This window comes from Eublepharis macularius, chromosome 1 (genome assembly GCF_028583425.1).
Source record: "Eublepharis macularius isolate TG4126 chromosome 1, MPM_Emac_v1.0, whole genome shotgun sequence".
In the NCBI taxonomy this organism is placed as follows: domain Eukaryota; kingdom Metazoa; phylum Chordata; class Lepidosauria; order Squamata; family Eublepharidae; genus Eublepharis; species Eublepharis macularius.
In genome coordinates, this window is record NC_072790.1 from 23,232,639 (window position 1) to 23,247,925 (window position 15,287).

Here is a 15,287-nt window from a genome sequence, read left to right on the forward strand (position 1 = left end):
AACCATTTCTGAGAACTCCGAAGAACATGCTGCACAAGTATGTATCGCCATTTATTGCAACAACTAAAAGCATCAGAATATTTCCCCCATCCTGGACCACTCCAAGTCCAAAATGACAAGCTTTGTTTGGCCTGCTTAGCCTTCCTACACTGCCAGGAGCAGCAGAGGTTCTAGTGGCTGCGTTTCCGAATGTCTTCTGCATCATCGACGCAGCAATTCCCCATTCCGTTGTTGCATCGGCCCACATAGACTTCCACTGGATGGCAGAGGGTATGTCGGCAAAGGCCCTTCAGCCGCCTGCATCGTTCTGTGCCTTCAAAGAGAACAGGAGAAGTTTGTACCCCTTACTAGAAGGTTACTATTCACTCCTGTCTGGTAAGATGTCAAGTGGATCCCCAGAAAACAAAGATGCATGCATGCACTGATGGAGAAGTTTAATGCAGAGAGTTGTTACGTTCATAAGAGCTGTGTGGAACATTCTAACGAGAAGAGGAGGGTTTGGGACAGGTATGAACAGGCAAGTAAGTACCTTTGCTAAGCTGATTCCACTAACCTCTTGGCATCATCATGCCAATCCTTGTCCAGGATATCTGTTGGCAGCATTTGTTGACTTGTTGACATATTAAAGCGTGACACTAGGCCATGCAGTTCTCTAGGTGCACAGCAACTATGGTTCTTTTCATGGGGCCCAACAACATGCCTGCATACGTAGAGCCTTAGAAAATGTTGCACACACAGATAGCTGGTTCAGACATGAAGGTCCACAGCCTGTCCTGTTAGACTCCATCACCGGAAGGGGACGGCACCGGAAGAGGACTGCACTCTTCCGCACTGCACTCTTCCACTGCGCGGAGGGCAATCTCAACTCCCCTCTGTCTGGAGATCAGGGGGCGGGGCCACCAGCCATGTGACCATTTTCTCCGAGGGCAACCCACTGAGTTCCACCACCTCTTTTCCCAGAAAAAAAGCCCTGCCACAGACAGACCTTTCACATCAACTGACGTCAACGCAAGCAAGACACTTTTCGATGGAGATGTTCATCTAGTAATAAATAACTTCATGTCTACCATGTAACAACTTTTAGCAAACCAAGATCCTCAAAAAGTGAAATCTTCAAACTGCTTTGGCTTGAGATGTACTTTCAATGAAATGTATTTTCAGCTAAGCATGTTTGTGTTGTGCTGTGAACCTATATATAATTTGATCTCAATGGGTACTTGATCCCTTGGATTTGGGGAAGTCTGAATTTCTAAAATTATCCTGGCCACATCTTCCCTTGTGTGTGCTACAAAGCACTAAAACTGATAGAAAAACAGACTTGCGTGGGCTGAACAACAAGGTTGTTGGGTTAAAGCTTTTCAGGCTAGCTTTAAATGTTGCTCAAGTTGTTCCTGGTCAATTTCTTCCTGCATTCATCAGCCCAATAAACTGCATCTTACTTAGAAGTAAGTCTTGTTGATTTCAGTGGAACTTAGGGTTAAACTAGTTGTGATGGGGACCATGGATCTCCCAACACTTTTAAAAGCTGGATTACAGTCCCAAGGGGCCCCAATTCAGATTGGAGCCATGCAGGGAGAGAAAAGGTTATTCTCCCATGCAGTCATTAGCTGTTTAAAGGAAGAGCATGTACTCCCATCTTTTCCTCTATAAAGTAGGGGGGAGGGTTGGTTCTGATGAATGAAACCAGGGGGAGGGGAACCAAAGCAGAATGGGCGGGAGGGGCAGATTGGGCTGCAGTGGGAGGGCGGAAACAAGGAAGTTGTATCCTGCAGTCAGGGATCTTTCTGCCCGTGGAAAGCCTCCAGTGGACCCGTGTTAGATGGCGCACTGCAGAAAAGGGAGAGGGGCTTCCCCCCCAAGGTAAATGTCGGGCAAAATTCTTGCCACGAGTAGCCTAAATGTGCACAACACTCTTACCTGACTTATCCAGACAGGCCGGCTGGAACAGCAGGAAGACAAGTAGAAAGAGGCAAAGGAGCCTCATGCTGACTGAAATACGTCTGGGGAAAGAGCAATGAAGATCAAACGAGGCAGACATTCTTAACTGCAGTCGCCATTCCGTCACCCAGTCGAAAGTCAGTTCATTGCCACGGGGGCAGGTTTGGGATCCCCCACCCCCCTTTCTTGCCACCATTTCTGTAACAGCCACGTGACATTTTAGTTAGTAGCTCTTGGGTCTCAGCAGCAGCAGACGCCACGTGTTGCATCCAACCAGTTCTTTTTCTGGCAAAAAAGGAAGGAGGGGGTCCCTTTTGTTGGATAAAAAGGCTGCGTTTGGGATTATGGGACATGCAGGGACAAAAGGCATGTAGACTATGGCTAGCAGGAGATTCAGTGAGACCGCATGAAAATGTTGCCTGGATCCAAACCCCCCCCCCCCCCGATTCTTGTGCTGTACAATTGGTGCCTCATCCAGACACCACCCGGCATTTTAAGCATCATGCCGTTAATTGGTTTATTTGTATACCACCTTTCAGGTAAGAATCCCCAAGGCAGTTTACAACATAGTAAAATACAATAAAATCAACCAGGCCATTCATTAAAATAGGTTAAAAACAGTGACATCAATGCAACGCAATAGAAATCAACGTAATAGAATGTTCCAAATGGTGGCCCTTTCCCTGCAGCGCCATTTCTTACTGATTTAATTCAAAGGGAAAAGCAGGTTTGCAAACACATCTGGATGGCTTTTAGGGAAGCAGCTGTTACCAAGTCCTGCAGAAGTGAGTTTCAAAGTCAGGGAGCAACGGCTGAAAAAGTCTTTCCCTCAGGGTGGAAATTGTTAATATAAGAGGGAGAGAGGGAAAGGAACTGAGGAAAGATTCAAAGCAATCCTTCAGAAAACCAGTTTTTTTCCTGTCACCCAGGGCTTTTTTTCTGGGAAAAGAGGTGGTGGAACTCAGTGGGTTGCCCTCGGAGAAGATGGTCACATGGCTGGTGGCCCTGAGCGGCACAGAGGGGAATCTCAACTCCCCTCTGTCTGGAGATCAGGGGGCGGGGCCACCAGCCATGTGACCATTTTCAAGGGGTTCCAGAACTCCGTTCCCCCACGTTCCCCCTGAAAAAAAGCCCTGCTGTCACCTATCCCAGACATGATTCCAGATGGCCACTCTCTCTCCTATATGTGGTGGTGGAGAGAGCCCTAGGGTTGCCAGCTCCGAGTTGGGAAATTCCTGGAGATCTGGGGGGGGGGGGGAGAAACCTGGAGAAAGAAGGGTTTGGGGAGGGAAAGGACCTTGGCATGGCATAATTCCATAGAGTCCACCCCAAAAGTTGCCATTTTCTCCAGGTGAACTGATATCTGTGGCCTGGAGACCAGTTGTAATTCCAGGGATCTCCAGCTACTACCTGGAGATAGGTTGTTGTCGGATCAGTTCAGATCCCACCCCCCCATATTATGAGCATTATCAAAGTGGCAGCGGAAGAAGCCCTTGTTCTGGGGGTCATTACCACAGACGTTAGTAAGTTTTTGATTAATTCCTATCCCCGTGTACCTTGTTTTTATATATTACCTAAAATTCATAAAGGGTGTCATCCACCTCCGGGCAGGCCTATTGTGTCTGCGAGTAATTCGATTCTGGAGCCTCTTGCCCAATTTGAGGATCACTATTTACAACCTGCTGTGACCACTATGCCAACATAGATCAAGGACACACGGGAGTTCATCAAATTAATTGAGGGGAAAGTGTTACCTCCTGGGGCAATCATGCTTACTCTGGATGGGACTGCCTTGTGTACATCGATCCCTCATGGGGATATTAGGAACGTGGTGGAACTGGCGTTACGTCACACAGACCTTCACAATGACCTTGTAGAATTTCTCCTATCCTGGGTAGATATTTTTGTTGAGAAGAATTCCTTCCAATTCCAGAGTGACTTCTTTTACCAGGTTAAGGGCGTTGCAACGGGATGCGCAGCGGCACCTTCCATTGCCAAACTCTTTTCTGTCATTTGTATCTCCAGATGTTTTTGTATCAAAATACACTGCCTGTCTTGTAAGAAGTGATGTGCTAATTTTATTGTTTGGGAACATCCCTTCTCTGTACCTTCAAAGGAAAACAAAGCAAACGCAATTGATGATTGTAACAAATGACCAAACTCCTTGATCTTTCTCTATAAAAGGCTTTGGCCCCTAGGGCTCGGGGCCGACTGTGCCAGCTTGCAGAGAGCCCACCAAGCTACAAGTGATGCCTCACACAGGCTGGACACTGGTCAGCTTCCCTCAAGTTTTGATGGGAAATGTAGGCATCTTGGTTTTACAGCTTGGCTGTCCATTACAGCTGCAAGACCAGGATGCCTACATTTCCCAACAAAACTTGAGGGAAGCTGACAAGTGTCCAGCCTGTGTGAGGCATCACTTGTAGCTTGGCTCTTAAGACTCCTGTAGGCTCGCACCTCGGCCGAGAGCTCTCGTTCTTTGGGGGGAATTTCAGGGGAATTTCATATTACTGGTTTACTTGTGTTCACCACCAAGGCCCGTGTGTCGCACCTTTTGGCTTGTGTATTTTTGCATGCTGAAGTATCTTTTAATAAACATTGTTAGACTTGGTTAAGGACAGTTCTGAGTTAAGTTTTTGTAGTGTTAAGGGTTAGTTAGGTTAAGGTAAGGTCCAGAGATGCACCACACAGTACATTGCCTGTGGTAAGGGGCTAAACAGAGCAAAGAACCCAGCTTGTTGTGAGCCCAGGGGAGCTGGGACGAAATTTTCTCACAACAATCACACCCAGAGAAAGACAGAGATCATGTCTGTGCATATGCATACCACAATTCCCACTTGCACTCACATCAAAGTCAAAGGTGCCACTTTGGAAAAGCCGTTTCAGAAGTGCTTACTCACCTAACTTTGCATACAAAGAAAGAGCCCCACAGAGGATATTTGCCAATGGGCAAGGTCACATCAAGGTTAAGTTCAGGGGGTGTCAAATAAAGGGTGGAGACCATGCCCGAGCTGCTTTTAAAATATTATGCCAGGGTTCCCTTCAACGGGACTCATTTTCCATGTAGTATTTTTATAATAATTCTATTTACCTGAAGGGAAGACTAGCTTTTAAAAAATGTGTTCAGTCTAGAAAAAGAAAAGGTCCTCTTCATTCATTCATTTTCATTCATTCTTCATTTACGATCATTTGAGCAATCATATAACACAGTTCAAAAGTTATATAACAAAAGTTCAAGGCGTACAATAAAACAATTCGAAATTAAGATCTAATTACAGTACAATATAATTTCCGAGACCTGAATATCACCAAATAGTATCCGGCTACTTGATAGGTAATCTTGGCATGCTTATCGGATAGAAGATAATCAAGTCTAGCCTTTTCAGTGAGACCAGAGATTTTACCGAATAACGGTGTGATCATCTCATCCCGTTCTTCCTTATAATATGGGCAGCTAAAACACATGTGCCCTATAGTTTCCATCTCTCTTAATGGACAGGAGCAAAGCCTTTCCAAATAGGAGATTAAAGATCCTCTTAAATACTCATAAAAGCCACAGGCATATGTGATAAAAACAAAAGAATTGCACATATTTTTTTTATGGGGAAGTCGTTACAGTTGCTTTACTAATTTCATTATTTTATACAGGGCTTTTTTTCAGCAGGAACGTGGGGGAACGGAGTGAAAATGGTCGCATGGTTGTCGTGGAGGGCAATCTTAACTCCCCTCTGTCTGGAGATCAGGGGGCGGGGCCACCAGCCATGTGACCATTTTCTCCAAGGGCCACCCACTGAGTTCCACCACCTCTTTTCCCAGAAAAAAAGCCCCGATTTTATATGTCTTGGTATCTAAGTCAGTTCAACTGGGCTTGATGTTGCCCACTGTTCCGTCACCATGAGAATATTTTACACAGAAAAAAAAAATGAACTAACAGGTTTAATAAGAGCTTTGGTTGTGATCAGTGTGCGCTTACTTGAAACCAAGTTTCGCAGAATTCTGTAGACGTGGAGGGGATTGGAACGCGGTGAAAATCCCCCAGCCTGTATTCATGGAATCTCAGCCACCCTGCCCGTGGATCTTAAGGATGTTAGATGTGGGGTGCAAGGTGGGCTGTCTGAATATGTTTTGATTGCTGTACTTCTATGGCTGCTGCCAGAGTTCGAATGGTCTTTATTATATGCATTTACATGATGTTAATCTGCTCTGAGACCATGTGCGGGGAGAGCGGACTACAAATAAAATAAAATAAAATAAATAAAATATCAAGTCTTATCACAGTCTGCAGAGCTGTGCCATGCCGCAGTTTTAAAGGAAGGTGCTCACCTGGGACAACAACTTGGGACTCCATCACTACACATGAGGAGGCCCGCAGGAGGAGGTTTGGCAGAGTCTGCACCAGAGCTTCCAGCCGGCGCAGAACGGCAAGGTCTCCCTGCTGCGTCACAAGCTCCTTCGCCCCGGGGCCTCCTCCGTCCTTCACGGATGACCGCAGAGCATCCCCGTACCTGGCAAGAGTTTTGAAAAAGAAACCCTGAACAGAAGCGGCATACTCGTCCGCCCATTTCTTCACTTGTATTCTGCAGCCATTTTCCCAGTCCTGTCTTCCGGCAACAAACACCCCTCCCCTCAAACCAGATATACCATTTCTCGATCAGTGGAACAACATACTAATCCCCCGAATTAGATGTGACCTTATAAACAACCTATTAGTTGCAGCTAAGGGGGCAACTGCGGCAAGATGGAAATCACACAACCCTCCACCAATCTCAAACAGGTTCTCTAAAATCTGGGATCACTTTATACTTGAGAAAAAATTAATGACAAAATATTCCAAGCAGAAAAATTTCCCAACACAACAGGATTCTTGGAGAAGTGGTTTTCCTTTTTTGAATTTATTAATATACAACCTCCTATAACATCATACCAAACAATTCTAAGCATATAATAGTCAAATAACACAGTTTCAACCAAAACAAAGATTTGAAACTCAAATCAGTTTCACAACATCAAGTATTATATGAGGAACCAAATATATTCTTGAACTTTTTAATTACTCCAAGTGGTATATTATAAAAGTGGCATATTATAAAATATAATGGCAACAATAAGAACAGAACAGTTGTAAATAGTCAATTTGTTATTAGAGTAATTTAGATATGTTAGAAAGCGGAAATGTAAAAAATGTAACAATATGCTTGTAGTCTGCGTTTTGAAAAAAAACAAACTATTTTTAAAAAAAAGAGAACCAACATGGTGTAGTGGGGGGTAAAGTGCTAGACTAAACTCAAGTTCAAATCTCTGCTTTGCCGTGACCTCATTAGGTAACCTTGGGCTGGTCACATTCTCACTCAGCTTAACACACCTCACAGGATTGTTTTGAGGCTGAACTGGGGAACGGGAGAAACAGGAACGGAAACCCAAGCTCCTTGGAGAAAGACAGGATTCAAACAGGGCTCCACAAATCCTGGGCAAGTGATTAGCCACGGTGCACAGGAATTTCACTGCAGCACCTAAGAACTGCAGCAATGGTTTCATGATGATGACAGCCAGGGTTAGCTCCGTATTTATTTATGTACTTCCACGAGTTTGTGATATCATAGCTTAACAGAATTACGAGAAACTGCAAAGCACAGTAGGTTTTGCGGTAGCAATAATGAGAAAATAGGGTAATTAAAATACAAAACTCTGAAAGTTCAAAAATGAGCTTGGGCCCTACATATTTGGGCGGACTGCTAGAGCGAAAGCAAATTTGTCAATGCCTGCCTTAAAATATTTTATTGGTTTTAATTTAGTTAGTTCATTTGTACACCGCCGTAGACCCCAAAGTGGCTTACACTATCCTCTACTCCTCTGTTTCATCTGCACAACAATCTTGGGAGGCAGGTTAAGCTGACAGTATGTAAGTATAGAATCACAGAATCATAGAGTTGGAAGGGGCCATACAGACCTCCTAGTCCAGCCCCCTGCCCAGTGCAGGATCAGCCTAAAGCATCTCTGACAAGTATTCATCCAGCCTCTTCTGGAAAACTGCCAGTGAAGGGGAGCGCACCACCTCCCTAGGCAGCTGATCCCACTTTTGAACTACTCTGACCGTGAAAAAGTTTTTCCTAATATCCAGCCGGTACCTTTGTCCCATTGCTTCAGGTCCTACCCTCTGCTGCCAACTGAAACCGCTCCTTGCCCCCCTCCAAATGACAGCCTTTCAATTATTTAAAGAGAGCAATCATGGCCCCCCTCAACCTCCTCTTCTCCAAACTAAACATTCCCAAGGCCCTCAGCCTTTCCTTGTAGCTCAAGGTTGCCCAGATAGCTTCCATGATAGTGGAGATTCGAACCTGGGTCTCCCAGATCCTAGCCTGTCACTTTAACCATTGCATCTTGCTGAGCATCAGAATAATTCTAATCTTCATCAAAAGCTCCTGTCCAGTGGAAATCTGTTAAACAATTGATCTCAAAGCCTGCGTACCCGCCCCCACCCCTTCCTACTGAAGTGGTATAGTCCCAGGAGGGCTGTGCCACATATTTCCAAATGCAAGCAGCTACAAGATGGGAAGCTCACAAGATAATATGACATTACTGTAAAACAAAATACAAAACAGAACAGAATCCTACACACTCTTTTTATTAGTTGTTTTAAGAGACACCCTGTTCAAATCTAACCAGGATAAACACTCCTACAGCATCAACCAATTTAGATAACCAAAACCAGCTCATAGCATGTAATTTATTTCACACATTTTACCCTTCTAGCAGAATACCACTTTCACTTTGCCATAAATACATGGGTACAAACTGGCCAGTCAGCAGACACGGCTCTTTGCCAGCAACAATATTTTTGTCTTTCAGGTGGAGACAACACTTGTGCAGGGACCTTATTCCCAAACCACAACCACCAGAGCTATCTTACACAGTCTGAGCCTACTGAAACCGGTAACTCTGCACCAGATTAAACAAATGTGGCATAATAGCAGGGTGTAGCATCTACTTTCACGACACCTTCCAAAACATGTGTTTGTGTTTGGCATCACGAGGGTGTTGTGTCACCAGCGTTGCAGGACAAAATGCGTTTTGCAATCCACTAGAACGAGATTGGCAGGTTGTGGGTAATCCTGCATGTAGGCTTGTTATGTGAGCAAGAGTTCTTATATGCGGCCTGAATCGCCTTCCAATACATCTGCTCTGAAAAGGCTAGATTCTTTCTAAAAAGACTGCTTAAGATGATACCAAGGCCTGGAACCCCTACAGAAGTTAGGAGCGAGAGCAGCTCTGGGCAGCTGGATAATCAAACGCACACGTTACATGAAGGCAATGGTGCCGGTCTACCTGCCTGCACGTACAGCAAGGACAGCTCCAGTGTAGCCGAGATCCAGAAAAGGTGATGACGGTTTCCTCCACCCGAGCAACTATCTGGCACCGGTAGCGCAATCAAATCCCCACCTTGCCGCAGAAGACTGTTTGGTGACCCTGGGCTGATCAACTCCTCTCAGCCTAACCTACCTCACAGGGTTGTTGTGAGGATAAAAGTGAGGAGAGGAGAATGATGCAAGCTGCTTTGGGTTCCCATCAGGGAGAAAGGTGGGGTATAGAGGAAGTAAATAAACAAATAGAAATCCTTTTTAAAATTAATTATTTTTATTTTAATAGAAAGATTAAAATCCCATGAAAGGGAAAAGAAAAAAGGAAAAAGAAAGTATATATAAGAAGAGAAAAAAGGAAAGAAACAGAAAATAATATGTAAAGAAATAATAATACCCATATAATCAGGGCTTTTTTTCAGGGGGATCGCGGAGGAAGGGAGTGGCCAAGTGGCACGGAGGGCCATCTCAACTCCCCTCTGTCTGGAGATCAGGGGGCGGGGCCACCAGCCATGTGACCATTTTCTCCGAGGGCAACCCACTGAGTTCCACCACCTCTTTTCTCAGAAAAAAAGCCCTGCGTATAATAAACCATTTTCAGTTTTCTCTACGACGCATAACATCATTTATAAACAATATTCTTGCGGTCTTATTGATGCACAAACTTAACTTTTTCTATATATTTGTTTAATTCCCCCAAATTTGTCCTCTTAAAAGTCTATTATTAAGAAATAAACAGGAGTCCCAGGCAGAGTTACTCCCAATGTAAAGCCAGGCTGGGCTGAACGGCTGGCTGCAAGTTCTACAGCCGACTGGAACTCCCATTTAGGCGCGGGCTGGATCCCAAGTGGGTGTATCCAGCAGAGGATTCACACACGTGGAAACGGGCCTCTACACATGGATGGGTGTGTGTGTGTGTGTGTGTGTCACTTAAGGTGGCCGGGTACCAGAAAACTTCCTCTGGCATTATGGCATGAAACAAAAGGGCTGCTTGGGCCTGAAGAAGAGGGTGCCAGCATCCTCACCTGCTAGCGTTGCCAACCTCCAGGTGGTAGCTGGAGATCTCCCAGATTTACAGCCAATCTCCAGACCACAGAGATCAGTTCCCCTGGAGAAAATGGCTGCTATGAAGGGTTAACTCTCTGGCCTTATACCCTACGGAGGCACCTCCCCTCCCCAAACCCCACCCTCTCCAGGCTCCACCCCCCAAATCTCCAGGAATTTCCCAACCTGGACCTGGCAACCCTATCGCCTGCTGATCTGGCAGCTATCCAGGGGGGCAGGGCAGGGTTTAGAAGCAGGGGATGGGACTGAGCTCTCCCTCAGTTACACAATGTGCTGAAGTCAACTGGCTTCGAAGGGCACAACTCTGCCAAGGAGAATAAAATCTTGGCTACTTGGCAACAGTCTGCATAAAAATGAAATAAACTGATGCATCCAAGAACAGAATCAAATTCCTGTGAACTCTTTGATGCAACTCATTTATTTTACTGTCGCTCAGAAGCTTTAATTCAATATACCCTACATGTGCGGTTACACAAATGCTAAGTTTTTATTTATATCCCATTTTCTTGCAAATGTGGACATAAAGCAGCGTATATCATTCTTCCTTCCTCAAGGGAGGGCCGTAGTTCAGTGGTTAGAGCATCAGCTTGGCATGAAGCAGGTGCCCGGTCCAATCCCTGGCATTGCTGCCGGTCTAAATAGACGAGACAGACCTTGATGGACCAAGGGTCTGATTCAATATAAGGCAGTTTCATGTGTGTATCCTCCATTTTATCCTCACAACAACTCTGCGAGGTAGGTTAAGCTGAGCGAGTGTGACTGGCCCATGGCCACTTGGTGAGCTTTCATGGCAGGATTGGGACCCAGGCCACCCAGGTTAACTTCAGCTGAACCCCACCAGAGACGTTTCGTTTACCTCTTCCAGATGCCAAGCTGCAAGAGGTGGATCAGTATCAGAGACTTGCTAGGTTGGTGGCCGTCTGCTTGGAACCAGAGGAGGCTGAGGCCCTGAGCCAGATAGGTGGGCAGCAGCAAGGCCAGAGACACCCAGCCCCACAGCAGCTGGCCAGCGAGGAAGTAATGGAGGGTGGTGCAGAAACCTGAGGAGAAAAGGAGGGGGGGCAACATGAACAAGCAGGGGGCAGAGGTGGAAGCGCCCTGGCTCCCGTTTTCAGGCCACCTGAATTCCCAGATCTCTTGACATACTCCCCCCTACAACCAAGTTGCGCAAGATATAAAACTGGAAGCAGAAATATACGCTAAAGCAGCCATTTCAAAACTATCAAAAGGTTTAAAAGTTAGCAAGCTCGCCATCTCTAGCTCACATTCATTTTCTTGCACATTATCAGTTCCGCTACAATTTTCCGCTCAGAAAAAATGAACAGGTTAAACAAAATCCAGAGGCCCCCCCCCCCACTGCCCTTTCTGTGGATTTGGAAGTGGATTGCGCCGACACTAGGATTGCCAACTCCACATGTCTATGTCTGGAGATTTGGGGAGAGAGATGGAGATGGGTGGGGTTTGGGGAGGGGCCGCAGTGAGTGTTTAATGCCATAGTCCACTCTCCAAAGCTGCCACTTGCTCCATAGCTTGGAGGTCGGATGGAGTTCCAGAAGATGAGGGTTGCCAGCCTCCAGGTAGGGCCTGGAGATCTCCCAAAATTACAGGTGATTTCCAGAATAAAGATCAGTTCCCCTGGAGAAAGTGGTTGCTTGAGAAGGTGGTCTCTATGGCATTATTTCCTGCTGAGGACCCTCACCTCACCAAATCCTGCTCTTCACAGCCCCCCCCCAATCTCCAGGAATTCACCAATCCGAAGTCAGCAACCCCAGACAATCTCCAGGTCCCACCTGGAGGCTGGCAACCCTAGTTCATGTGCCTGTTATGGGATGCACAGGCACATCAAAACAGCTGGCTCCGCTGCAAGGGAAAGGGCATCCTTTGGAATCCGGGGCTTCAGCCTTCTGTCCTTTATTTACACGCAGCGGATCTTGAGACGGGGAAAACCCTGCAGCGAAGTCTTAGGAAGGGTCGGCAGAGGGCACCTCTAGAATGTAGGTCCAGGTTGGGAGATTCCTGGAGATTTTGGAGGTGGAGCCAGGGGAGGGGGAGTGGAGAGAGCCCATCCTGGATGAGATGCCATTCAGGCTGCCCTCCAAAGCTGCGATTTTCTCCAAGGGAACTGATCTCCGTGCGCTGGAAATTATTTGTAATTCCTGGAATCGCCAGTCGCCACCTGGAAGTTGGCAACCCAATACTAAAGTTGGTGGGGAGAGGGCGGACTCCGGACTAAAGCCCTAGAAGTCAAACCTCCGCTTCGCTGTCTTTAAACAAGCTTTGGCTGCTTTCACACCGGCTGAATTACCCACTTTCCGTGCACTTCGCAACGGGACTCGCTAAAGTGCACATTCAGCTCGCGTGCACGCATGGAAAGTGTGCAAGCGCGCAGGGCCCGCTCGGGACCGCCCCGCCGGGGAAGGCGACGCATCAGCCTTCCTCCGCATCCACACGGCTGCCCGGCGGGGCGCACGGAGGCTGGAAGCGAGCGAGGCGCGCAGGCTCGGGTGCTCGGCGGAAAAGGGGCGGTCGGCCGCACAGCGGCGCGGCACTCAGCGGGTTACAGATTTCAAACACGGAGGCGCGCCCGCCCCGCCCGCCCTCCCTCGTTCTGCTCTGCAGGGAGCCGGCTCGGTGTTTGGGAAACTGCGAGCCCAAAGGCCGCCCCGGCTGCTCGCCCGGCGCCGCAGCCCAGAACGAGCACCCCGGGAAGGCGGGCGGACGCGCCCCTCGGGCTGCATTCACACGGCCGCGGAGCAGCGTCTCCGAGGGGATTTCTTGGGTGGCTGCAAAGACCCTGCGGAGGCGACCCTCGCGGGTGCCACGGGAAAGACGCGCAGCGGCAGCGATTGCAAACGCGCGACGATTTGGACAGCGGGCCAGCTGGACTCGGGCATTAAGCACGTCTGCACGCCGTGCCTGGGTGCACGCAGGCAGGCAGCCCCGCCATCTCCAGCCCCCCGCGGTGCCACTTCCACAGCAGCCTGCCAGGCTCGGGGGTTGGCCGGAGCGAGCCAGCAGCAGGAGCGACAGCCCCCCCGAAGGCGCGGCGCATCCTCCGGGCTCGCTCGGGCCGCGCGGCTGGGCCCGGCAGGCCACGGCGAAGGGCCGCTTCGCCCGGCCGCCTCCTCGCTCGCCCCGCCTCTTAAAGGGGCAGCCTGAGCGCGGCTCTCCGGCTACTTCCGGGTGCTCGAGCGGGACAAGCGGCGCCCTGGATTTGCCAGTCTGCACGTGGGTTTCATCCCAGCTGTTGTTAGGGTTGCCAGCTCCAGGTTGGGAAATTCCTGGAGAAGGAAGGGTTTGGAGAGGGGAGGGACCGCAGGGGGGGTAGGGTATAATGCCATTGAGTCAATTCTTCACAGCAACCATTTTCTCCAGGGGAGCTCGTCTCCGTTGCCTGGAAATCAGTTGTCATTCCGGGGGATCTTCAGCCACCACCGGGAGGCTGGCAACCCTCGCTCTTCTCCAAATCAGATTCTTATAGAGATAACAGGAGCTTCATAGGGTAGAGCGTGTGGTGGTACCTCTGCTGTGCTCCCTTTCCAAACTCTGGTCTGGCCAGGCTGTACCTGGAGTTGGCAATTTTTGGGATCATAATTGGCGATTTCTGGTATCATAACTGATCTCTGGATGGCAGAGATTAGTTACTCTGGAGAAAATGGTTGCATTGGAGGGTGGACTCTGCAGCGTTATAACCTGCTAAACTCCAGCCTCTCCCCAAACTGTGTCCTCCCAAGACCCCCCCCCCCAATCTTCAGGAATTTCCCATCCCCTCACCCCTGAATTTTCAAGCTGCCAGCAACCGGCTATTCCTGTAAACAGGCGTCTAGGGCAGGTTACAACCAAACAAAAAGTATCTGGGCATTTGTGAGTTTGAGTCTAGGGTTGTCAACCTCCAGGTGGGGCCTGGAGATTTCCCAGAATCACAACTGATCGCTATGTCTGATAGATATCAGTTCACCTGGAGTAAATGGCTGCCGTAGAGGGTGGATACTATGGCATCATTCCCTGCTGCGGTCCCTCCCCTCCCCAGGCTCCACACTCAAACCTCCAGGAATCTCCCAGCCAGGAGTTGGGAACTGCACTTGCTTGCAAAGAGTTCATTCTGGAATAAATTTGGCAATTGTCTCCAAAGCCTCGCTGGCATCCAGTTTCATTTTGCTACTACAGATTAACACAACTACCCATCTGGAATTGTCATAGGGACTACTACTGTGTGACAGTATCCAACCATGTGAAGATGGGACTTAGGGTTGCCAACCTCCTGCTGGGGACTGGCAGTCTCTCAGAAGTTCAATAGACCTCTAGAACGCAGAAATCAGTTCCCTTGGAGAAAATGAGAAATGTCTTGGCAGGGGGTGGGGGGTGGATTTGCTTGATGAGGGCCTGGGAGTTTGAGAGGGGCCAAAATGGTTCACATTACTTGTTCACATTCATACCAGTCACTTTTTACATCAGCTGTCGTAATTAGGGGTGTGCAAAGGCACACCGTTTCAGTATTCTCGTTTCAGTTATTACCGAAATGAGAATCTGTTTCGGTAATCGCAAATATCGCGAATACCGAAACGGCAAGCCCCACACCCATAACCCCAGGAACAGGCTGGCCTGCCTTCTCCCTCTGTTCCCTATGCTGGGAACTTTCAAACTCTCTTTTCCAGGGCAATTCTGCAAAGCCCAGGGGAGCCACAATGGTGGGCACACTTCTTAGTGCCAGCTTGTCCCTGTGAAAGAGCACCTGACACACAGACACCCTCCCCCTGACACCCCCACCACCTACAGAAATGGCTGGCCAGCCTGCCCCATTGTTCCCCATGCTGGGAACCAACCGCTCTCACATCAAAGAATGAAAAACGAGAACACACACAATGAATCAAGTTTAAAAAAATTTATTTTCTCACTTTCAAAGTACAATTGGGCAAAGCATCATGGGAA

General features: G+C 48.1%; 1 protein-coding gene across 1 annotated transcript; it reads right to left on the reverse strand.

Moving 5' to 3' along the window:
- Positions 1-279: 279 nt before the first annotated feature.
- Positions 280-11,774, reverse strand: LOC129323838 (XK-related protein 5-like). The gene is made up of 5 exons (XM_054970595.1): positions 11,768-11,774; positions 11,215-11,398; positions 6,262-6,443; positions 1,918-2,000; positions 280-313 (listed from the first exon to the last, which is right to left on the reverse strand). The coding sequence occupies exons 1-4, from the start codon at positions 11,772-11,774 to the stop codon at positions 1,981-1,983; spliced, it is 393 nt and encodes a 130-aa protein (XP_054826570.1). The 3' UTR covers positions 280-313; positions 1,918-1,980.
- Positions 11,775-15,287: the final 3,513 nt, after the last annotated feature.

Coding starts and splice junctions, on each gene's coding strand:
- LOC129323838 (XM_054970595.1), bottom strand. Junction 6,444..11,214: donor CAGCTTGGCATCTGGAAGAG/GTAAACGAAACG, acceptor AACTCTTGCCAG/GTACGGGGATGCTCTGCGGT. Junction 2,001..6,261: donor GTCCCAAGTTGTTGTCCCAG/GTGAGCACCTTC, acceptor CTCTTTCCCCAG/ACGTATTTCAGTCAGCATGA.